Below are 23,567 nucleotides of genomic sequence, written 5' to 3' on the forward strand. Positions count from 1 at the left end.
TCCCGAGCGCGCGGCGGATCGAGAAAGGTTGTTATGATCAAATTCTTGCAATTCTCAGAACAGATGTTACAAGGTGCGGTGATGGCGCTGCGGTTGATCGCGGACAGAATTGAGCAAGATATACGCCAAGGAAGGGAAAAACTCAAGACCCCAAAACAAGGCTTAACAAATTGGGACAGTGCGCGTCACTGCCTGGCAGAAAAGGCTTCAAAAGGCTCATTCACTTCTGGTGCTTTGCGTCCGAGGAATTGGGCAGTCACTGATGTATTACCGGCGATTCTCAAGCTGCGCCTGATACAAGCTTCTGGGCCTATTGTTGACGCGCCAGATAGCCACGAGGACGCTTGGTATTGGAAAACCATCTGATGTCTGTTCAGACGATCCACGCCGGGCTCTTACATCCGCGCTTCGAGCAAAGTCAGTGGATGAAAAACACCTTATCATCTGTCTACTCATCGTTAGCCAGCGTACGCAAAGATGCTGATTATCTCCTCAACTCAAAATTCCCAGCTTCATTCGGTCTCGTGTTCTGGAAGCCACAGTCCCAAGGGCAAGGCGGACCTCATGGCAACGTGCCCTCGAGATATCGACGTTCAGATCGAGGTCAATTAAGCATATCAAACCGACATAGTGGAGGCTTAGAAGGCAGTGATCGACCTCGAGGCTATGCCTTCGACGATTGAGTACGCTTGGCGTTCACTGGTTCAGCATTGTTTTCGCGACAGCGGGTCCTATGGGATTCTTTGATGACACTGCTACATTCATCACATACCTATCCAACTACTGACAGGCAAACTCGTTCTTTAGAGGTTTGTGATCTCGTAGTTTGACTATGGCGTCATTACTTGCTCGCGTCACTACCGATCTGCTCCCCTGCGAGCGAGTCCTCTCCACTTTCGACCGCCAAAGCTCTTGAAGCGCACACTGTCACCAAATGATCCGCCATTCAAGTTAGGGTCAGCGTATGTGACGTTTCGGGTAATATTGAGAAATTTGCGAGCGGCTTCGCAAACATAAACAGCGATTACACAATGGAGAGCGACAAAGACAAGCGAGCTAATGCGACCCTCCCTGCGACTGAGCACAGCGCCAACAACACTAGCGATATTTGTGAGTATGGTATCGTAGATACCCATAACATCTCCAAGCACTACTGACGCTCTGCATTCTAGACACGCCGATTGCGCCCATCACTGCAACAGACCGCGTCAGCGAGCGAGCGACTGCCACAGAGACAGCGCCAGACTGCAGCAACGAGGACGAGATGACGCCTCCACCAACCTCATCGAACGTGCCCTTGGACTCAGAGAAACTACACATTCTCCTGACATACTCCACTCTCTTGGCGTTGACGCGACATTCTTCGCAGCCAGTAGTTGACTTGGACATGCTGGCTCAAGTTCGACAGCTAGATGCCTTTTCGGCTGGAGACGTCACCAAAGACGGCGTCGCGACACACTGGTCCGCCAAAAGTCAGCGACCCGAACGACTTCAGCGATATCAATGTTTATGCGACGAACTTGTCCCAACTTTGACGGCTGCGATCAAGAAGCAGTCGAAGGCGAACCTGAAAGCGGAGTCCAAGAATTGCGTGCATGGCGACAGGAATCCGGAGCATCAATCACTCTCGCAGCTATTCTTGGCCAAGAGCCTGGTGACCATGTACGGTGCGTGGGTGGAGAAGGCCAGGAAGAAGGGCATTGACCCTGACATCGACCCTTGGACCAACCCAACGAAGTTCAGTAAGGTGATTCCAGTGTTCGAATCAATATATACGCTTCAGTACAACTTCAACGAGTGGCAGCATACGTTACCCAAGCCGGTCTTCAATCAGTCGGCTCGCCTTGATGCCGAGGAGTTCATGCGTGTGATGGATAACCGCGATCAAATTCGGGTGTACCACCGTGTTACCACCTCGCTCGGAAAGACCTTCGCGCAGTTGGACGTCATCCCAGAAATCGCCACCAAGTACAGTGAGGATGAGCTGACCAGCATGTGGCGCGACAATACTCGTCCCAAGTATCTGATACCCGACCCTACGACCGTCACGATCCCGAACAAGCAGAAAAACATGTCTTGGCAGAGATCAAATTATGGGAGAATCTGGATACGCGGCGAAACAAGCTGGGAACCTACTTTCAAGTTCATGGTCTTCGACACAGCCACACATGCGTACATCCGCGAACACCTCGTTGACCTTGACCATCTTGACCAAATCGATCTTAACGATGATAAATTGGTCCTGAAGTACCGAAAGAAGATCTCCCAATGGCGCAATCGTGACACTGGGGAGGCGACCAAGGTCCGCGAACCCTGGACCGATGATGAGCGTGCCATTGTTTACGAGTGGGCGAATACTTGGGTTCATAAGAACGGTATGGAAAAGTTCCTGCCTCAAGTTATGGAGAGTGGGAGGGATGATCTCCAGGCTACCCTTGTGGCAAAGACTGGGTTTCTGCGTTCAGTTGACTCGGTCAGTGGTTGGGCGAGACATCAGATGACTAAGAAACCCAACGAGCCCCTGGGTATGCTGCATGCTGAAGGCCAAAAGCTGGCTGCACGTATCGACGCCGGTGAAACCGTCGCAGACGACGAGCGCTATCCTGACCAGGCTATCGACATCGCCGACTTCTTGGCAAAGACAATACCGCAGACACTGTCCGAACACAACAGATCCGGCAAAAATCACAGGCTTGATTCCGACGACAAGTCTTCCATCGAGTCCAGCTCTGAGGTAGATGGCGATGACAACGATACGCTGCCCTTTTCTCCGCGCAAGTCTGACAAGCAACCCAGGCTTATTGCCAAAGGCAGGATGCAACTTGGACGAGACGTGCCCCTTATGAAGGCTGAGATGGATGCTCGTATTGGAGCGCATGCTGCTGGGGAGGCCGATGACATGGATGATGACGATGAGGACATCAACCGCGAAGTTGATATAATCTTTGAGTTTGGCGATAACGGGGAGAAAGAATGAGTTGGACAGGATTCGTAGGCTTGTCCTTTTGTTAGAGGCGTGATGGAACAAGAAGGGACCTCTGACTGAGAATTATGGGACCTAATGAAGAGAACGAAAAGAGAACAGTCACGCGCGTACATATCCGTGAGCTTCTGTACCAGTCACAACGTCGTTTTGGTGGTATCTTTTACATAGCAAAGGAGAAGGTTGAGCTTCGAAAAGGCAAACGATATTGCTACTTGGCCAGCACTGGGCATTCGATGCAACCGTGCATTGCTGCTATTGTGTTGAACAATGCAGGCCCCCGCCTCCGGCCGATGCCATTTATCCTTCCGACCGATCAATAACAATTCGTTTCTCTCGACGTGGCGTAACAAGCAGCCCCATCACCGGAACACTATATCAAATCAGTATGTAAGTCCTGGAAGATCGAGATGGCCATTTCGCTTACCTGCGAGCGGCATGGGCGTATCCAGCCATTTTCAACGTAGCAGATGTTACCTTCTTGCTGACAGACCTGCGCAGAATTTAGACATGTACCCAGGTTTGCTCTCGAAATGACTACTTACACCCTTTTGAGGCGGGTCGTAGCGGTCTATAGGCGTAGCCAGAATTGGCGTGAAGACCAGAGCCGCCGATAAGATCAAAAAAGCAACTGAGACTTGGAAACGCATGTTGGTCGAATGAGAATAGCAAGGATTGATGTTGGAGATTTTGCGAAGATGGTGTTAGAAAGCGTGAGCGTTCCTGCGCTTTTGTAATCTAGATCTCGGAGACTAGGGGTACTAGATGTGTGAACCATCGAAGACATGCCCTATTTTCGAACACGTACATCAGCATGTCTTGCATGGTCAAAAAAACATTGCGGTCATGGTACTAGAGCCATCGGGCATGTGCAGTGAAGTGTTTACAACTTGCCACGGTTGCCAACACGGTGAAGGCCGCCGAGCGTGTGTACTAAAAATTGGTCTCATATCCTAGGCATCTGCCGAGAAAGCGGTTGAGTACCAAGCCCTCTTGCACGAGGATACATCAAAAGAAGAAACTTTCCTATGGAACAACACGGTCAGCTCTTGGCGATGCACCGCCAAGAGGCCTAAGCCGTTGCCAAGGCCATAAGATCACCATCACCCAGATCTCCTCAGCCGCCTTGTGTACCCCACCGACAGTGAAGCACAGCCTTTTCCCTCTAGCTCGAGTCGTGCTAATGTGAATCTTGTCCAAGCTCTTTTGGCGTGCAGGTTTGTGAGACATTCGGTGGCTGTTGTGCACCAACGAGAGCTACCTGGGGACCCGACTGCTACCTAGGTAACGGCGAAAAATCAGCCATGGAATAGCGCCTGCCTGAATTGATCACAGTCATTAGCTATCTTTACTCTGCGTTAGGAAAGTATCTATACAGAGTCTCGGGTCGTCCAAAAACCGAAAACCTAGGTCTAATCATATCTACCCAGGTAGATATACTCAAAGCACTTTGCGACCAGGTTCTATTTTGGGCTATAGCATATGCAATTCCCGTAAGATGAAGAGCGTATGTCCCATCGAGACATGCATAAAAGGCAACAAGCTCTCAGAGTATCAAAACCACAGCACTTCCTCAGTTGTCATTCGGCTCACTTTCCATTCGATACTTCGATTTCGATTGTCTATCTCAACATTACTCTACCTCAAATGACTACAGCTCTGGGAGTCGTTGCCGACACGGTGGGCCTGTATACTTTCATTTCGGGCGTATTTGGAGGACAACAACGCGATAAGACAGTTGTCAGAGTCGCAGCAGCATTGAACGGTGGAAGTGGCTACACTGCCGACGGCGACGGCGACATTGGAGCGATTCGGTTGTACAGCGAAAGCCAGCAGCTCATTGGCAATACAGGAGGTAACTATGTGGGTTCTGGAAATTACAAGGATTTCTCCATCAATCAGGCAGATAACAAGCAGGCCCCTTGTAAGACGACCTCTGTTCCAGAAAGCGGCACGAGCAAATTACTAAAGCACTTCCCAGACGTACAAGTCGCTTCAGGCACCAATGCCATTTGCATTCCCTACGTTAGCACTACGTGGGCTGATGGAAGCAAGTATGCCTGGGTCGGCGATTTTGGCGCTGTTTGCGGCCTAGACTGGTATTATGGTAATCTTTATGTCAGTCTCTACAGATTACCCTAAAGACTTTGCTCAAGAGCACGAATGCTAACTGTCTCTAAAAGGTCGCAGACAGCGGAGTGTGAGTATCCTCCGTTTCTAATCCGGCCTCGGCCACTATCGAACTATGCTGACCATTCTCACAGTAAGCCCAGATGCACATGGATCGACTCGGACCATAACAGCGGTCTCAAAGCCGGCATGCTCTTCATACACTTCCCCAGTTTCCAAGACACTTCAGCCCACGGAACCAATGCGCACGACTACTGCCACTTTCCCTCCTTCCGCGCGTACACCAACGCCAATGGCGGCGGCAACTCGATCTTCTCACGAGACACGCTTGATGCATCGACGCAGAATGTCAAACGTGCTGTTGACAGTCGCATCGTTGTGACTGCAGATCCAGGCCATAATGCGACTGAGCTATGCGCGAGTGCAACGTCTAGGGGACCAGATCTCGTCTCGCTATACGAGAACGTGTACTGCGATATGGACACGCGCCGCACACTTCCGATTTGCGGAGACGGTGTCGCTACGAATTGCTTCGACGTCGAAACCAAACAAGAGCTGATGCGGAATGGGAAGAGGAGCCAGAAGGAATTCTCGGATGTGATCACATGGGATTGAAGTTTGCACGTGGGCGAAAGCTCAATCTCGATGGGGGCTTTGAAGTGCGTGTGCTTTTTGTGTTAGAGGCTAACTCTCCGTCGTTCATTTATGTTTTGTCCAGCCCTTCGGCTGGAATTGATTGTCATCTACGCGTAACATGGTAGCACGATTTTACCCAGATAGTTAGAAGGCTATAATTTGTTTGCTTGGGCAACTTCACCACAACATCGGTCATTCCTGTTACCTGTAGCTAGTGCTGTCACAACGCCATCACCAATGATGCCAAAAGATGCAGCACGACTTGATGAGGATGTGAGAGATCAGCGTCTACAGCTGAGGGGCATTGCCTAGGTAGGTACCTCGAGGGACCGTTTCTGATGCGTTAGCAAACCAAAGAAACCCCATTTGCTGTGTATGAGCGTGAACAGCTAGGTAGAATTAAATCGGCACATCTTCCTTAGACGCGCGAATGCTTGTTCGTGGTGTTGGCGTTTGCCCATAGCTTCGATGCGCCTGGAGAGACCAGGCAGCCGCTGAGTCATCTGGCAAGACCAGTCTAGCCTGTTCTCGACCAGACCTCGGGAGCTGCTTTCTCGCTACTCCTTTTCACCCGCATACCCGTCGTCTACACATCTCATGCATCGACAATAGACATCCCATCGCGGACCGTCCAACAAACAAAGAACACAAACTAGCGACTGCTTGGTGTCGGATTATTACCTGGCTCAATGGCTTGATGGTGTTCGCTATCTACCTCCGTAGTCGTGCCGATATCAGCCGCAAGCCGTTCAAGATCTCGGGACCGCCCGCTCAGCGGATTCTTCCAGTACAAGGCCATCGTGCAACTTAATTCGTCAATAGTTCACGCTGTTGCCTCTTGAACAGATGTATTCCTTCGTGTTGCATCTGCTGGGTTGATGCTATACGGCTTCAAACGCGCCGCATGCTGCAATCTCGGAAGAATCCACCACTCTGAATAGCACTTTGCATCGTCTACTGTGTTCGATCCTTGCTAATCCTCTATTGCCCAGACTGGTCCTTATCTTTCCCCATGTTTTCGAGCCTCTCTCAATATACAGACTCTTGGAACCTGCCTGTTCTGTTTTCGTGAACAATGGCATTAATTCTACAAGGCCCGATTTTGCGGAGTGCATTCCGATGTGGGATCTATCCACAAAATACGACGCCGATTCCCGTGCTCATCGCTTCGCGCCCGGTAGTTGCGCTCGAAGTGGAAACCGCTGGCCGGAAGAACAGGGTTGGTCTTCATCCCGTTTCCAAAATTACCCCTGGTGCCACCGTCTTGGCCGACCATGAGTCGGAAGATTCTCATCTACCACTACCGGCATCGCCTTCTATACGAAGTGCATTACGGGAGCTGTGCCCAAACAGGCAGTAGTCAAGAAAAGATGAGCGATGCTTGGATTAACGATTACTCGTCCCATAGCCTTGCGATGCACTTCGTGCAACTCAAAAAGCGCGGATAGTCCAGTAGTGGTGGGCAAATCGTTCTTGATTTCCACGCGCCGCACCCTGAGTCCACAGGCAAAATGCAGTTCTTCACCCGCATCACCGCGCTCGCTGCAGCTGCAGCCCCTTTCTTGGCCCAAGCTGCACCTGTCGTGGCACCTCCAGCAAACGAGATCATCCCCGGGAAATACATCGTCCAACTGAAGCCTGACACTGACATTGAATCAATCGCGGCTCACCACAATATCGTGCGCAGCATACATGCCCGCAACTTGGCTCGACGGGGCGAGGATGGGCCCAGTGGTGCTCCAGTCGAACGCGAATACGGGTTTGGCGACTTCAAAGCCTACGCCGGCTCGTTCGATGAGGCGACCGTTGAAGAGCTGAAGGCTCTACCTGAGGTAAGTCAAGTTATAGCACAATTCATATCGCAACAAATATTCTGTAGACCCATACATGACCTTGAAGACTATCTAGTCATCAAGTTTTAATGCCGTGTATGCAGCAACATGCGACACGAATTTTAACCTCCTCTGGTGCTTCCACTGACATCTTATATAGGTCCTCGCCATCGAACCGGACTTTATCATGAGGACCAACGCGGTGGTGACTCAAGCGAATTCGCCGTGGGGTCTCGCCAGCATCTCTTCCCGCAAGGCAGGAGCCACTGCCTATGTGTATGATGACACTGCGGGCAAAGGCACCTTCTCCTACGTTGTCGGTAAGTCATGGAATTGATGGCAATGTAGACTTGGTATTAACATTATCTTCAAGATACTGGTGTCCGTATCAGTCATAGCGACTTCGAGGGACGAGCAATTTGGGGCTTCAATGCCGTGAGAGGCAGCGCCAACGTCGACAACGACGGCCATGGAACGTAAGTCACGCTCCACAAGACATTCCTTCTCACCTCCTGACAAGTCTTAGGCATGTAGCTGGAACTGTCGGTGGCGCAAAGTACGGCGTTGCGAAGAAGACCAACATCATTGGCGTAAAGGTCTTGGACGGTTCGACTGGAAGTGCATCAGACGTCTTCGCCGGGTTTGACTGGACGGTCAACGACATTGTCTCCAAGGGCCGTCAAAACACTGCCGTCATCAACGTCTCGCTTGGCTCTTCCGCTTCAACAACATGGGACGCAGCCATCACTGCAGCTTGGAAGAAAGGCGTTCTCGTTGTGACATCAGCAGGAAATGAGGATTCCCCTGCTATCGACAACTCGCCAGCTCGCTCCCCTGAAGTTATCTGCGTTGGAAATATCGAAATCACCAACAAGAGGCACAGCGGCGGCGGAGGCTCCAACTACGGCGCCGCGGTCGACATATTCGCTGCTGGAACGAACATTGTATCGGCATCTCACCTGGGCGACTCAGAAACGAGGACGCTGACTGGTACTTCCATGGCGTCTCCTCACGTAGCGGGCCTAGTCTCATATCTCCGTGGTCTTGAAGGGCCGTCAACTGCCGCCGACGTCAAGGCGAGGGTGTATGCGCTAGCTACGCCCAATGTTGTGACGGATCCCATGGGCTCGGTAAATCTGCTTGCATTTAATGGCAACAGCAGGGTAACTATTGCTGGAAGCCCAAATAACGGCACTGTCGAAGCTCGGGGATCATGGAAGCTGTGGTGAGCGTTCTGAGCGGACTTGGTCACTGTAACAGTGGTTGAAGACATTACATAGGCAGTAGTATACATCAGCCTAGAAATTGCGTACCTATGAACAATTAATAGTATGTATGCGGCGAAAAGCCATGAACCTTAGCCACTCTGAGTAGCAGTAATGAAGACAAAGATGCGTAACGGTGTCAAGGATAAGCTAGAAAAGGGCGCTAGTAGCAGGTTCTGGTGCGAAAGGAGGCAAACCAATGGGTATCATTACCCAGTGTGTCGTACTACACGGAACTGGGAGTTGCATTACAAGTTACCAAACGAGCGTTCCATCCCATGCTAATCCATCCCATGCTAATCCATCCCATCCTACCTCGTTCCTCAAGCTCATAAACTAAACAAAGAACGCAGCAGCAGCAGCACCAAGTCCTGCCAAGAGCGGCGCACCCCTGATCATCGGCGCACCAGCCTCCGTCACCTCAGGCAAGGGCGCAGTCCCAGAAGCACTCGTCTCATTCGTAGGAGCATTCGTAGACAGGGCGCTAGACATAGTCGGTGTAGCCGCAGCAGTAGCTTCCAACTTCTCCGTTCCCGCAGTGATAACAAGGTAGTAAGTTCCGAATTGCGTCGCAGGGACCTCCACCTCAGAAACGTAAGGCTCTTCAGGCGTACCACTCTCACTGCAATAGGCCGGCTGGGAGACGGAGGACACAGCAGAGCCATAGCCATAGGTAAAAGTCTGCCTTATAGTCTCAGTACCTGCGGGTTCCGAGCCTCGCGCAGGATAGGTGTGTGTTCTCGTCCAAACGTCTTCACTTGTCGAGAGGTAAACGGTGTTCTGGCAGAGAAGCCTAGCGAGCTCCGGAGGGTAAGACACTATGCATGTACGGTTCGACCCTGCTTCCTCGGGGGTCGGCCAGGAGCAGTCAAGTGAGTAGGAGTCTTCTTCGTCATCTTCGGCGTTTCCCCCATTGGCAGCAAAGCCGACGTCGATTGTGGTTCCGAAGAATTTGGGACCTATGGTCATGGTTTGGGGACCATCGACACCTATGCTGAGTGCGGATTTATCGGTTCCTTCGTCATAGTCGACGGCGACGGTGGTATGGGTCTCGTTGGCGTTGATCACAGAGCCGACGAAACCGATGTTGTCTGTTCCTAGGCCGTTCGAGGGCATCCAGAAGGAGGTTGTGACTTGGGCTGATGCAGTGGCTGCGAACAGCATGGTGGAGAGGAGAGGTGCCATCATGGTGGTGGCAGATTCGGGTAGACTGGTAGTGGATCCGTGATGTGCACAACACCAACGTTTTCCCACCAGGTCTTCACGTTCCTTTAAGCATCGTAGGATTAGAGCAGGGCATCCTCACCGGTTAGCCAAGCCCAGGGCGCAGTATCTTGGCTTGGACCGACACCGTTCCACATAAAGCGGTTGCAGCGGCTATCATCTCACCAAGTTGGCGTTCTCCTCAAATGACTGAAATGTGGCGGAAAACCTGCTGTGTTGGTTTACTACAGATGGGCGCTGGTGGCCTTGTTTACAACGGGGCCCAAGTAACTCGGGTCTTGTATGCATTCCACGATGATTGGCCCGCTTAGCGATGCAGTTGCGGCTGTGTCTGACTGTCACGGCTGTATAATCCCGGCGCGATAGGTGGAACTCAGATGGATAAACGGCAGATGTCGTCCGTTGTATTGGCAAGGCGGGACAAACTTCAGCGACTCTAAATGACTAAATTGTCATAAGGCCTTTGATCGGTGTGGAGTACCAAGGTCGCTTGCCTTACGAGCCAAGACTCATAGGGGGCTGTGAAAAGGTCGTCCCGTGTGAACTCGACCCGAAGCATCGCAGCAACACTCCGCTCACTTCGACTGGGCGACACAAATACCGTTGGTGACCTTTTCATCGACTTGTGAATGCGCCTCTTTCTGTCGCGCCGTGGACCTTGTCATGATTCGACTCGTGCCGCGCAATCGTAACAGCGCAGAGCTTACGGGTCCCTAAGTCTTCAACATCTAATAGCGAGCTCTTTAGTGAGAAAAGTAACTTCAGCACGCCACATTGAGCCCTTGATGATGGAGACGAAAGTGGGAATCTTCTCGTTATCGTCAGTGAGAAATATCCGTCATGACTTCGAGAAACACAGGAGTGTGAGAATAGCGATTCGGTGTTTGAAAGGTCGATGAGTTGCTTCATCGTTGGGATTTGGTAGATGGCACACCACGAATGAGTGTCACGTGAGCGCACAAGTGGGTCCGTATCGTTCGGCTTGAAGGTATAGCCGAGTGCGCGTCATCGCGACTGATTGGTAATCCATCTCAATACGCGTCGAACGGAGGCGACATACTGTGTATCGTCGCACTTCAACACCATATACCTACCACGATGCCTTCTCAACGCGATCTAGAAGGCGGTAGCGTGCCAGACGAGCGCGCGCCCTTGCTCTCGCATGATGCCGCGCGTCAGCCCACGCCCACACCATCGGAAAGCGACGAAATCATCAACCAACCGGAAAAGGCGGCTTCCAAGACCTGGTATTATGTTTGGAGAGGTATTCTTGCCGTTTTCGCAATACTGGTCGTTGCTGTCTTCATCAAAGGCTGGATAGAGGCTGATGACGTCGATGTATGTCCCTCTGCACTGTCGCGGTACATACAAACTCCAAAAGCTCACTGCATGCGTAGTTCGATCTCAAAGGCGCATTGAAGCGTGCATTAGGTGGGGGTCTGAGTGGTGCTGCGGCGATGATACTGCAAGTATTGCTGTTGATGCCCATCCGTACGATCATGAACTACCAATATCGCCATGGAACATCAACGACTGTCGCAACCAAGACTCTCTATGCAGATGGCGGTATAGGTCGATACTACCAAGGTATGGGCGCTGCACTCTTCCAGGGGCCCATCGCTCGATTTGGAGATACAGCCGCCAACGCTGGCATCCTGGCCTTGCTGCAGTCCAACGGCTTCTTGAAGCAGCTTCCATCGCCCATCCAGACAATCTTTGCATCTGCGTGCGCTGCAGCTTTTAGGATGCTGCTAACACCAATCGATACCTTGAAAACGACCTTACAGGCCCAAGGATCTAGTGGCTGGGGTCTACTCCGGCAGCGCATCAAGACTGACGGCATCGGCTCTTTATGGTGGGGTGCTTTTGCAACCGCAGCAGCGACCTTCGTTGGACATTACCCCTGGTTCGCTGTATACAACTTCCTTTCCGAAACTATTACAGAGCCATCGAGACAGCAGATCGGATGGTGGTTACTACGGGCGGCTTTCATCGGTTTCTGCGCTTCGGTCGCTTCTGACACAATATCGAATTCGTTACGCGTTGTGAAGACATATCGACAGGTCAACGATACAAGGATATCCTACACCGAGGCTGCCAAGCAGGTCATCCGTCAAGACGGTAGATTAGGTCTATTTGGCCGCGGGCTGAAGACGAGAATCATCGCCAACGGTCTGCAGGGCATCCTGTTCTCCATCCTGTGGAAACTGTTTTTGAAGATATGGGAAGACAAGACGGGTTGAGCGCGACTGCGATCGGTTCGACATATTTGAGGCAAATGAATTTCGGCTTGACTACTGTAATGTGCGACTCATTTGTACAACGAGACCTCTTCTTCGACGTGCAACATCAACGCTGACATGCGTACTGGGTCCCTGCTGAGGCATAGCTGCCCAGGATACCGGCTCAGACATCTCCATATCCGATACTAATCCTGATCAGCTCGGCTTATTCGCTTCGTCTTCTTCACCACCATATCCCCCGCATCATTCTAATCCCGCTTCCTCTTCGGTGACGGTCGCCTGCTCTTCTTCCCATCAACATCCAATGCCGCATTCTTACCAGCCTCAGTCGGGTCGTCAGCCGCAACCGACCCATCTACCTGAAACTTCCTCAGCTCGTCCTCTGTCACATCCGGAACAAACAAAACACCGCCCGTCTTTCCTTCTAGAGTTCCTCTCATGTTCTTCCTCTCTGTGGCAATTCTGCTAACCCTGCCGTCGAGCTTTCCCCGAATGGATGACACGTCGCGCTGTGGTCTGGAAGGTACATCAGCACCGTTCGCGTCTTTGAGTACCTTGCCTTCAAAAAAGGTGTTGAAGGCATCGATCACCGGGACCGGACCGGGAAGCTTGATGATGTGGCCCGCATTGATGGTTGCGCGCAGCTTCCTGTGGAAGAGTGTCATCCAGGCGTCCTCCAATGGTGTGTACGGGTACGCAACCTTCTTGGTGTCGATTCCATATCCATGGAAAACATCAGTGCGCCATTGTGTTATCGCGACGATCTGGGGCTTGGATTTCCAGTCGATGTCATCGTGCTCAACATCAGTGTACGTGACGGTCTTGGACTCACCGGTCGCGTTGTTACGTAGCTTGATTGTAAGCTTGTGGACCGACTTGTTGCCTGTTCGTGGGGCATCAATATTGCCGTCTACCACTTCCCATCTGCTAGCTTCATCCGAAGAGGAAGCAGGGCTAGAGCTTCGCTCAGCTTCAGTATCGGCCTTGAGGTGATCGCGACTACTGTCTTCCATGGCCGGCGGCTGGGTTGAGGTCTTGGTAGATGTCTTTGGCGATGTCAAAGGCTTTCCTGGTCCCGCGGACTTGCCAGGCGACGAACCGAAGACAACTTTCAATTCCTTCTTCTTCGTTGTCTTGACTTTGCTTTGAACTCCTGTCTTCTTGTTCTCCGTCGCAGAGTTAGACTCATCCCCGTCCTTGTTGCTGATGTAGTTCAGGTAGCCGTTGTGCTTGAAATACTTCTCGTCCAGTAGATCGTCGGTGTCATCCGGCTCTCTCACAAGTTTCTCGTCGTCGACTGGAGTGGAGGGGAAATCTGCCACCGAGTCTTCTTCTCCTTCGTCGGGTATGTCGCCTTCGTGCGCCGCCCAGGGCTCGTCTGTAGACGTCTCTTCGCTGAAGTCTTCGTCGAAGTCTGGATTGTTGATGGACCGCCATCCGGACTCGGTCTGGAAACCGGCGGGATCCCACGAGGATTTGTCTATTGATATATCCTGGCTGAGGTTCTCGCCGAACGCTGGGTCGTTGATGGACTGCCATCCGGACTTGGTCGGAAAACCGGCAGGATCCCACGAAGACTTTTCTATGGGCTGCCATTCTGAAGTGGGCGTCTCCGGCTGCCGAGGGGACGACTTCATCTCCGGTGGTATCATCAGTGCCTCCAATTCCGCCAAGTCTTCCTCTTCGTCCACTGTGTCATGGTGGTCGTCCATCTGAATCTGCCCCGCCTTCTTCTGTCCAGCGACTTTTGTGGTGTCGAGGTCTTGGATATCGGAAAGGCGGCGTGTAGAGCGCGGAAGTGGACGATTGCGGCCGATATTAGAGTTGAGCGATGAGCGCGTAAGACTTCTGGCGGGTTTATCAGTGTGGCTAAAGGCGTCAACGGAGCTACCGGTCGCGCTGTATCCTTCCCGCTCAGTGGTCTCCTTTTCAAGGTCTCCCGCAAAGGCGCGAATCCCGGTCTGATGTGGAGATGGCGGCGGCTCTACGTCATGGTTTACGGTTGGTGTCTGGTCTATGGTGTAGGTTGTGATTGTGGTTGGGGCGGAGCAGCTGTGCTGGTGGTGTGTTATGTGGTAGGAGTAATGGGCAGTCCGGGTTGCAACGACTGTGAAGTTGAGTGACTCAAGGGGGTTGCGCCTGGGATGATGGTGAACAGATATTCTGGTAGGTCATGCTCTTTGCGAGTAGAACGTGGTGGACACCCCTTCCTTGTTTATGTCAGCACGACGAAATACCGCAGGGTTCTGGAGATATATCGGAGCTAATCGTTGACAGGACTGGTATAGAGGTCACCCACTAGCTTGGCACTGTTGAATGCCGTTGCTTGCGCTTGATCTCAATCTCGATAGCGTCTCGACGCGTCCGAAGACCACCGCTGCACAACGCCCCCTACGTTGTGCGTTCACACTCCACTTATACTAACTGCCGAGCGCCGAGAGCCGCATACCCATCCGCAGACACCCGTTGTGCGCGCTGAACGTAACTTCACAGACGCCATGGCCCCATCCAACAGCAAGAAGCCCGCATGGGCAACGGCTCAGCTCACCTCTGTGCTGGGATCCCACGTTGTCTTTCAGCGGCATAATATGGTGGTACCTCCAAGGATCTTACCAGACGATGTCGAACGCGCCATCCGAATCCTTGATCAGTACGACCCGTCAACAGCGAAAGCAGGTGCTAAAGACCTCAAGCCAATTGACTACAACTACGCCAGTTACAGAGTCAATGAGGACTTGCGTCCTATGGCTAAAGCAGCAGACATGGCCAATCTTCATCAACCGGGGATACTTAAAACGGAGCTAGCCAGGAGACTGATCGAATGGGATTTACTGAACATCCCACTCATGGCTGCTCTGCTTCCGCGCTCATTAGATAAGGCCACTAAACTCGCCATTCCTAAGAGGGTTGTTTCAACGCAGAAAAAGGCCGAAACGGAGCCAGCAGAGTCGAAGAAGCGTAAAGCTGTGCCAACTAAAGTCACAGCGGCTAAAAAGCCCCGGAGCGATTTCAACACTGCTTCAGAGGACCACAACGTAGAGATGGATGATCAGAACGAACTAGATTACGACGATTCCCTCCCACAAACTGCTATCGAGGGCAGCACTTCGACTCGAACACTCGCTCAGGCGCGGACACGGCTCCGTAAGCCTCGAAATGGCCAGCCACCTGCTACTCAGGCACATCGCAACGCAAACAGTGGCGTGGCTAGACTGGCGCGAGGGCAGGTCGAGGAAGACGAAGGTGGTACCAGCGACGATGCATCGGCCCACAACCGCAAAGAAGACCACAGGATGCTCGAAACTGAGGTTGCAGAGGTGCAAGTGGCAGGGTCAGAGCGATGTAGCATTAGGGGGCAAGCGGGTAGGCGCGCCAAGGGCAAGAGGAAGACTACCGAACAGGTCGCAGATGAGAAACGCCTCAAGGAAAAAGAGAAGGAGCGAAAGATGCACAATGCACGGCGGCTCGGTGGCTACTCCGACCCTGAACTCGCCGAGGCCTTTCGCGTTCTGCATAAGACTGTTCTGGTTCCGATGCATAGCAAGACACAAGAAGGGGTTGAGCCAGCACCGACTGATCAGCTAGGCATGCGGGAGTATAAGGAGAGGCTCCTTGATGAGGCTAGGAAGGAAGGACGCAAAGTAGAGGTGTGAATGGCTGGAGGAACATCATCACCTCATTCATCATGAACAGAACATCGAGAAGTTGTTCTCGATCATTGCGGCTTATGATTTCTTTGTTTATCGAAGAATATATAGGGCGCCGCGAGAAGCCATGCAATTCTTTGGATGTATTGACTTTCTCTTTGTCGCTAAGTTCCACATTCCGGGACAAAGAATTAGAAACCTGTTCTTATGTTCGGCGGCTGTATCAGCAATGGATTGCGTCTTGACATATAATTGATTGCGAACATCACGTCTCTTGTCACAAACACATCTTCTCGTGCAAGCCGACAATCAGCTCTAGTGATGCCACCGAAACGACGTGCTAATGATGCCGATGATGATTCTAAGAAGTCACCTAATGAGAGATGGCCAGGCTTGCGAGACCGATCCAAGTTGAAGACGACAGCCCGCAACGACGACACCGCCCAACCCTCCTCGTCTCCAATCAACAATTCCACAGCGTCCAATGCCATCCAGCAGGACAATGCCCAAACTGAGGCAGAAAGTACTGCAGCACCAATCAATAAAATACAAGAAGAAATCGAGAAAAAGCAAAAGTCTCTTCAATACAAACTCCAGAAAGCAAGAGAGGCTGCAGAGGACAAGGGCCAACAAGACAATGCAGACAAACGCTCACGGGCACATCTTAAGCGTCGTGACGCCACCTTAGCGTATGAAGACTACCTATATTATCAAACACCAGAGTACAGGAAGCAATACCGCGAAGATGTCGATGCGGCCGTCAAGGAAAGAGCCAAACTAGCTTTTTCTCAAGGCCATGCCCCTGCAAAATTGACGGGCGACGAAACTTACGACAACAAACTAAGGAGCGACCTCAGGGCCTTCGAGGAAAACGGGGTAGGTATGCTCCAGAATATGAATTGGCGAAGCATGCCGCCCGATCAGCTACGTATGCGTATTCCAAGGGCGAAGAACTTTTCCGTGGGACTAGGAGAGCTTTTTGGGATGACGCAGGTGCCGATGGAACCTTACAACTTATTACTCGATACCGATGCTATTGAAAAGAAAAGAAGGGAGGTGGAAGACCGGAACAACGATCCAGATATGAGCGAATCTCATTCCGAACGACGGGCACGCGAGTTAGGGCTTTCGGAAAGACCACCGACAGATGGTCATGTCAATGACGCTTTATCAACAGCCAGAGATCTTCGTAGGACACGATTAGAAAGCGGCTTGTTTATCTCAGCGGGCGAGACATGGGCCGACTGGAACAATTCTGACGAGCGAGAAGCACCGAATGATCTTTACGATCAATTGACCATAGACGAGACGCCAGATGACGGCGATGACTCTAGTGACGACGAAAACGACTTGTTTGCGATCAGTTACCGCGAATGCAGTGGTCTGGCAGGTTTTCCCCGTGCTGGGGAGGGTGTCGGAGGCGGAGGCAGTGGTGAAGATAATGAAGGTGATGATGGCGGCGATGGTAACAAGAGGAACAAGAAAGACACCAATGATCCAGTAGCACCAGCCAACGTTGCTCGTGGCCCACCCATTGGGCCCAAAGCTCGACCCAAGGCGACAAACAAGAACACCGAGAAACATGACTACACGCAATACAATCGCGTGCAACTGCGTACAGCTTTGAAGTATCGAGAGCAAGCTCAGAGTGCTAAGCTGATAGGGGAGCTTCACAGGCGTGCTGGTGAATACGACGAGAAGAAAGCACCTGATGCTATTCATCACTATATCCTCGAAGATCGAAAAGCCGCAAATAAGCTTCTTCTCAAAATTACAGGAATGGGTGCTGAGTGGTGGACTGCCTATAAAGAAGCACTCGATGAGCAAAAGCATCAAGCTGGAGAGTCTGGGCGGGAACAGGAGGCCAGTTCAGAGGGATTAGACGAGCACAATACGGAAACAGATCAGACTGGCGAACAAGTAAGTGCTGATATATCAGAAGAGGATTCTCCCGAGTCAAATGGAAAGGACAAATCCAAGAAGCCATTTAAATCTACGAAGAAAAAGCAGGCAACGCGGCCAAAACGTAAGAGCAAGAAGTAGAATCACTGTACTCTCTCATCCATATTGAAAGAAAGGAAAGATGAAGAGAAGCGCAGGCGTGTGGATCCAAACTACAGACTGAGGTAACGGCTGGTGTATGGTATGGGGATGAATGGATGCTCTTCTCATGCTTGATTTCGCGGTCCGCTAGGATAGATCGAACTTAGTATAGCTCTCACAATGTCAGCTCGTTATGCTTCGTCGCAGCGCGCTCTGCTTTGAGCGATTGATTCGAGGCACATGTAGACCACTAAGAGCCGAGTAAAGCTCAATTCTTGTTGTATCTGGCTTGTGTCGGAGCAGATGCAGAGTATACGATCTCTTGGCTCATACTGATACCGGAGATTGATCAATGACGTACCCTCGATCCGGTTGGGGCCGCGCTGTGTAGGGTCAGTACACGACGCGCGAGACAAACATTCGTTCACTACACTCACTGTATTGAAGTGGCCGGAGCGACTACGTATAACTCGGGACATATCTGAACTGTCAATCAGTTGCAGTGTTTCCCAAATCTCTCATTGCAATCCGACTGTGTCGAAGATACAATCACAGCTCCTTGACCTACACCCACATGCTCCTTCGCGATCTCCTCTCCTCTCGTTCGGGATACTTTGGATTCTCTCCTAGATACTCCATCCTGTTCTCTCGGTGACGCTTTCCACTGCTACCCTGCTCTAATCTCCAACACCTCTCAATCTCTTCCCACACATCCTTAGCTCGGCGACCTATCTTGGGAGCCAGGATCCTAGCTTCCGCGATAGTAGGTGGAGCTTTCGGATCTGCAGTCTGCCTGCTATCTAGCCAGTATAGATACGCATGTCGCGCCGATACCAACTCGCCAACAACCCAAGCCTTCGGGTTTCGCGGTGCTAGGCCTGGCTGCATATGGATCTGGTATGTCTCATCCAGGCGAGGATTGGGTTGGACGTAGATGGGATCGTATAGTGGCTGGCGGAAACCTAGGAATGTAATGATTCGTGGGTCGTTAATCAGGAGGTAGTCGACAGGCCCGTTATCCATGCTTGCTGTTACTTGAGTGACCTGGCTGTTGTTGTCGCGGTGTACGCACATAGCAATGATGATAGCGCTTCGATAATAGTCGGCTTGGATTTCTTGGATCTTTGTCACGGGAAAAGCTTTGAAATCATGAATTCGTACAACCGTGCAGGTACCGGGAGTGTGCCTTTCGCACGCGACACTTGTGGAAACGAATGGAGCAGGTGGTGGTACCGGCGATGAGGGTGGAGGCGAAAGTGCTGTCCTTGGAATGGAATGTTCCTTCGTGACACGCTGGAGGGGTTTTGGTAAAGATACGTCTTCCATATCGACATCTGGATTTTGTGCGACCTCGAATCCGACTTTCTTTTGCAGTGCGTCGTTGACGGCAGCATCCTCCCCTACATTCTTTTCGGTCGCACCATGGCTTCCAATATCGTCATGCACTTCATCGAAATTCTCCGCCTCTTGTTTCCTATCTTCTGAATCTTCGACCAACGGCAGCTTGAACGTCAACCGCTGTTCTACTAGCCCATGTGCAGTAGCGAATTCGTTATACACCCTAATCACTTCGCTGTTCCCAAGCCTCTTGAGAAGATCCTTGGTTCTCTGCGTCCACATTTCCAATAGATGCTTCTTGTGGCCGCCCCTGGTGAGGATCAAGCGCATAGTGTTGATGAGCTCGTTGGCTGCGGCTTCGGGCATGAGCGCGAAGAGTCGAGGTTCAAAGACGGTAAGGTTGCGCGACGTCGTGGGTGGCCGCTTCCGTCTGAATATCTTGGGAGTCTGCATTGCATGTGTCTCGGGCGCAGAGATGTCGAGTGATGGGGTAGGTGCGGGTCTGAAGAATCGCTGAGGGTCTGGTGTGTCGCTTTGCATTTTGGTGCCTTCTCCGTGCATACCGGCCTTGGTGTATCGATAGCTCAAGGTTTTAACATGGAAGTTGTTCAGATGCGGTGTTGTTGATAGTCGCGTGGTGGGCGTTTGCGCGCAGGGTTGTTTTGTTATGTCTCACTTTCATTTGCGCACTCACTCGCGACCTTCGAAAAGAGGAAAAACATTCAAAGAACTATACAGTACTACTCACTGGTCCAATTCCAGGAACGAACATAATCAAGACGTGATATTCTCACATACATTCAGGCAACACTACAGAAGTCCAAGTAGTGATGTCGTTATCGCGTTTACCATCACATGCGTTCGGGTCGCTTGCCACCTTCAACGACGTTCACTCGTGGAATTACACTGCATACTTAACGTTGAGGTATACATTGTCTTCTATGCTATCATCTGTTCACATAGAACTCTGTGTATGTAGCAACGTACTAAAGACCGATCTTAGTCAGTGGTTGCGCAAATATTTTGATGAAATACATGGATGCACCTGTTCATTAGTTTACTCCTGTATCGTGATTTCTCAACTCTTTCCAGATACCATGCATCACATGTCTCCGCCATACGCCTCCATTACACATTACCATACGGGTCCCGTCATCCAACTCCTTTTGCCAAACATCTTGCCCCAAGTGCGCCTCAACTGATACCGTACTGCGCTTTCACCTGCGCTTCATACTCTACAATCGTGCCATTAATCTTATTTATCATATCTTCCCTTCTCAAAGCATCCGCTTCCGTCTCTGTGTCATGAGAATCTGACACAGGCTTACCCGTGACATTCTTGAGAGCTTGCTTGGCGACAGCAACATTCCGAAAGTCCTCCTCAAATGCATTTTGAGCCGTAAGAAGCTCCTTCCGTGCATCGTCGGTGGTGACCTCAAGCTTTGCAACGAGATCACGCGGCTGTTGCGTTGCGCGAGCGGCTGCCATGCGCATTGTCGCCATTCGCTCCCTTAACCGAACGCCATACAACGCATTACGACACGCTTGGAGCTTGATTCTGGCATCGGCAAGGGCGTACTCTTCGGGATTGGAATGGCTACTAGTAGTCGCGGAGACCAGTAGACTGCGAAGTTCATCGGATGACTGCGGACGCGCTCGTTCGAGAGCCTGGAGTCGTGTCATCTCACGCAGGTCCTCGAAAGACATGTTGAAGAAGTGGACGCCAGTTTCTGTTCGTTTGTCGGCTGTACGCCAGTACAAGGGGCCAGGTGTCGTCCTTCCAGCGTTGAAGTCAACTGCCACTAAGCTACTGACCTCAGCAGCGGTAGCTTCCTCCTTTGGTACTAGACCGGGCGAAGCATGGTGATTGACTTGGAGATTGGCGTCATCACGACCAAAGCCAGAAGCAGTGACACTAGCTTGAGAGTCATCGACATCCATCATTTGAATATCTTGGTCGAACACTGACTGGTTTCCCCGGTCACCCGCATCTTGCGTACCTATGTCTTTTTCTATGGACCCTTGTCCGTTATACGTCTTGAGGCGTTCTAGAATGAAGCTGGTGTCGACAACGTCCTCAATTGCCACCGTGTCTTCTTCCATGTCGGCCCTGACGACATCACCGACTGCTTCTTGCTTTTTGTTGTCGCCGCTGTGCTTTTGAGATATTGCATCTCTGGCAGCCTCTTTGCCTGAGTCAGCGACCGCACCATTAAGGATGTGATCGGCTAAAACATCATCGGAGGCGTCGTCTTCCAGAAGAGAAAGAGGGTTTGCAATCTCCTCTTTCGCACTGTGACTAGCCGTAAGGCTGTTCGATCCGGTAGCCGGGACCCATACTCCAAAGCCGTATTTGTTTACACTCTTGACCAGAGGAGTAGTTGGCCCGGCTTCCGACCGACCAGCCTTCTTCCGATGTGAACGTCTTGTTGCAGTCTCCGCCGTACTGTACTTCTTTTCGTTGTGTCCTCTCTTCTTACGGGTTTCGGGCCTGTTGTATCTCTCCTGGACGTGATCCGAAAAATATTGAGTGCCTAGACCTTCTCGTAACGCACCACTATTCACAGAGTTCGATTCGCGCCCTGACGGAGCTGCCATGGTTGTCTTGGGTGGACTCAGATCGGCGCTGAGCTTGATAGTCTTGCGTCGCTTCGATTTGGGCTCCCTTATGTTTGTACCAGGCAGATTTGTCTCACTCGTGCCGGGCTCATACTTCTCAGCTGCTTGCTTCGGTTCTTTGTCACAAGACCTAGCTGCCGGGACGCTGTTCTCACTTCCCATATCATCGACTTTCCTATCGACTACAGTAAGTCCAGAAGCAGGATTATGACGCTTCTTAGTGGAAGGAATAGCAGTGATGTCGTGTGGCCGAGGAAGTGACCGGCGGGGTGCTCTCCCGTTGGTTTCCTTTGCGACGGACCTTCCACGCGCCGTGTTCCAACTTGAGGGTCTTAGTTTAGAATTTTGCTGAGCTGACGAGAGGCAGAGAGGTTATGATCAGTACACGAGTGCGAACTGGAAGACTGGTGGTTCATAGAAGAGAATGAGCAAAATCGATGGGTCCCAAAAATCTTTGGTCATAGCGGCTCGATTTCGAAATAGTGAATTTGCGTGCGGGGAAATTTTTGCACGGCCGATACGGGCCATGGCAAGGTTGGATTCGTCTTATGCATCGCACGACGTCGTGAGCGATGTAGACGGTCTTCGTCGCTGTCAGAGGCCTTTGAAGTCTACATTTTGTCGAAAATGAAGCAACAACATCTCCAATAGCGAGAACCAGACACTTTCGATGCGATTATCAGATTTACAGGCCTGGAGGTATATATCTACTCGGGTAGGAAGAGTGGCGCGGTTGTAGTTGTGGTGTCACTAGAGTTGTAGTGTCTGATGACGTCATCATTACTGAGATTAGCGCCAATGTCGCGTGCGCGACACGCGTGCTTGGACCCTGAACTACGAAACTTCACGACATCCGCAGAAGACTATCGTTGCCATCTGTAAGAAACGGGCAATTTCGACCCCATTTTGGCCAAGATTCTTTGTCGCACGTCGTTACCCGTGAAGCATAGTTACACGCCTAAGTTCTGCGCATGCGATTATACGAAGTCATCCTAGCGCACGTTGCTCAACACATCGAGGGTTCATCCTACTTTTGTTCATCCTGTTCAGAGAAGACATTCTGCCCTTCAGCTAACAACCAGTGTCATACGCAAAGCTTTCTTGACCCGCTACCAAGCCTCAACATCATGAACCCGCGCCGAACCATCTCAATCCGTCTCGAACCCACGAGACCCTCCTAGCCCCGACGCACCCTCTTCTTCCTCTCGAACATTTTCTTCCGCTCCTCCGCATCCATCACGCCAGTTCCGGCCGGTTTATACATGGGCATGCTAGTCTTGACGCCAGACTCCATCCATCGCGCCCACCGGTTGTGCAAGTCCACAATGCCGTGAGTACGCACGAAATCTTCTAGGTCGTCGACCACTGCTTGCTCGGCGGTAGCATCCTTGTCTTCCTCGGCGGCTCGGCGGCGCGTCCACACGAGATCCATATATTCCTGGCGCTCAGCGTCTGTCGTCAAGATCTGGCCCATTTCTTCCATTATTGGTCGTAGACTTTGCCCGGCGGTACCAGTCGTGATGATAGTGGTCGGCCAGATCCGCACATCCGACTTTCGAAGCTTTGACTTACGGGGTTGCGTGTTGGCTTCAACTGAAGTGGACTTG

At 51.6% G+C, this 23,567-nt stretch overlaps 11 protein-coding genes across 11 annotated transcripts; 6 read left to right on the forward strand and 5 right to left on the reverse strand.

Annotated features, from left to right (window-relative positions):
- Nucleotides 1-699: 699 nt before the first annotated feature.
- BKA58DRAFT_1000 (uncharacterized protein) lies at nucleotides 700-3,232 on the forward strand. The gene is made up of 2 exons (XM_046163720.1): nucleotides 700-1,119; nucleotides 1,173-3,232. Exons 1-2 carry the CDS (start codon nucleotides 1,032-1,034, stop codon nucleotides 2,975-2,977), a joined length of 1,893 nt encoding a protein of 630 aa, XP_046030225.1. The 5' UTR covers nucleotides 700-1,031; the 3' UTR covers nucleotides 2,978-3,232.
- A 67-nt stretch (nucleotides 3,233-3,299) lies between these two features.
- Nucleotides 3,300-3,633, reverse strand: BKA58DRAFT_433133 (uncharacterized protein; the record flags this gene model as incomplete). The annotated part of the gene is made up of 3 exons (XM_046173163.1): nucleotides 3,300-3,356; nucleotides 3,411-3,476; nucleotides 3,529-3,633. The coding sequence occupies 3 exons, from the start codon at nucleotides 3,631-3,633 to the stop codon at nucleotides 3,300-3,302; spliced, it is 228 nt and encodes a 75-aa protein (XP_046030226.1).
- A 997-nt stretch (nucleotides 3,634-4,630) lies between these two features.
- On the forward strand, nucleotides 4,631-5,748 carry BKA58DRAFT_463459 (uncharacterized protein; the record flags this gene model as incomplete). The annotated part of the gene is made up of 4 exons (XM_046174875.1): nucleotides 4,631-4,907; nucleotides 4,965-5,101; nucleotides 5,167-5,183; nucleotides 5,248-5,748. The coding sequence occupies 4 exons, from the start codon at nucleotides 4,631-4,633 to the stop codon at nucleotides 5,726-5,728; spliced, it is 912 nt and encodes a 303-aa protein (XP_046030227.1). The 3' UTR covers nucleotides 5,729-5,748.
- Nucleotides 5,749-7,062: 1,314 nt separating this feature from the next.
- Nucleotides 7,063-8,996, forward strand: BKA58DRAFT_1013 (oryzin precursor). Its single transcript, XM_046163733.1, has 4 exons — nucleotides 7,063-7,581; nucleotides 7,742-7,901; nucleotides 7,955-8,057; nucleotides 8,108-8,996. Exons 1-4 carry the CDS (start codon nucleotides 7,261-7,263, stop codon nucleotides 8,808-8,810), a joined length of 1,287 nt encoding a protein of 428 aa, XP_046030228.1. The 5' UTR covers nucleotides 7,063-7,260; the 3' UTR covers nucleotides 8,811-8,996.
- On the reverse strand, nucleotides 8,997-10,360 carry BKA58DRAFT_1014 (uncharacterized protein). Its single transcript, XM_046163738.1, has one exon. The coding sequence runs from the start codon at nucleotides 10,032-10,034 to the stop codon at nucleotides 9,183-9,185; it is 852 nt and encodes a 283-aa protein (XP_046030229.1). The 5' UTR covers nucleotides 10,035-10,360; the 3' UTR covers nucleotides 8,997-9,182.
- A 722-nt stretch (nucleotides 10,361-11,082) lies between these two features.
- Nucleotides 11,083-12,437, forward strand: BKA58DRAFT_1021 (mitochondrial carrier domain-containing protein). Its single transcript, XM_046163748.1, has 2 exons — nucleotides 11,083-11,408; nucleotides 11,468-12,437. Exons 1-2 carry the CDS (start codon nucleotides 11,169-11,171, stop codon nucleotides 12,311-12,313), a joined length of 1,086 nt encoding a protein of 361 aa, XP_046030230.1. The 5' UTR covers nucleotides 11,083-11,168; the 3' UTR covers nucleotides 12,314-12,437.
- BKA58DRAFT_1031 (uncharacterized protein) lies at nucleotides 12,235-14,363 on the reverse strand. The gene has a single exon (XM_046163773.1). It carries the CDS (start codon nucleotides 14,023-14,025, stop codon nucleotides 12,562-12,564), a length of 1,464 nt encoding a protein of 487 aa, XP_046030231.1. The 5' UTR covers nucleotides 14,026-14,363; the 3' UTR covers nucleotides 12,235-12,561.
- BKA58DRAFT_1023 (uncharacterized protein) lies at nucleotides 14,364-16,230 on the forward strand. The gene is made up of 2 exons (XM_046163755.1): nucleotides 14,364-14,479; nucleotides 14,591-16,230. Exon 2 carries the CDS (start codon nucleotides 14,812-14,814, stop codon nucleotides 15,964-15,966), a length of 1,155 nt encoding a protein of 384 aa, XP_046030232.1. The 5' UTR covers nucleotides 14,364-14,479; nucleotides 14,591-14,811; the 3' UTR covers nucleotides 15,967-16,230.
- A 51-nt stretch (nucleotides 16,231-16,281) lies between these two features.
- BKA58DRAFT_395778 (uncharacterized protein) lies at nucleotides 16,282-18,003 on the forward strand (the record flags this gene model as incomplete). Its single annotated transcript, XM_046171322.1, has 1 exon — nucleotides 16,282-18,003. One exon carries the CDS (start codon nucleotides 16,282-16,284, stop codon nucleotides 18,001-18,003), a length of 1,722 nt encoding a protein of 573 aa, XP_046030233.1.
- A 564-nt stretch (nucleotides 18,004-18,567) lies between these two features.
- Nucleotides 18,568-19,881, reverse strand: BKA58DRAFT_433141 (uncharacterized protein; the record flags this gene model as incomplete). The annotated part of the gene is made up of 1 exon (XM_046173164.1): nucleotides 18,568-19,881. The coding sequence occupies one exon, from the start codon at nucleotides 19,879-19,881 to the stop codon at nucleotides 18,568-18,570; it is 1,314 nt and encodes a 437-aa protein (XP_046030234.1).
- A 451-nt stretch (nucleotides 19,882-20,332) lies between these two features.
- BKA58DRAFT_463464 (uncharacterized protein) lies at nucleotides 20,333-22,422 on the reverse strand (the record flags this gene model as incomplete). Its single annotated transcript, XM_046174876.1, has 2 exons — nucleotides 20,333-22,282; nucleotides 22,346-22,422. 2 exons carry the CDS (start codon nucleotides 22,420-22,422, stop codon nucleotides 20,536-20,538), a joined length of 1,824 nt encoding a protein of 607 aa, XP_046030235.1. The 3' UTR covers nucleotides 20,333-20,535.
- Between the last annotated feature and the right edge of the window lie 1,145 nt (nucleotides 22,423-23,567).

This window comes from Alternaria rosae (assembly GCF_020736505.1).
Source record: "Alternaria rosae strain MPI-PUGE-AT-0040 chromosome Unknown BKA58scaffold_1, whole genome shotgun sequence".
Classification (NCBI taxonomy): domain Eukaryota; kingdom Fungi; phylum Ascomycota; class Dothideomycetes; order Pleosporales; family Pleosporaceae; genus Alternaria; species Alternaria rosae.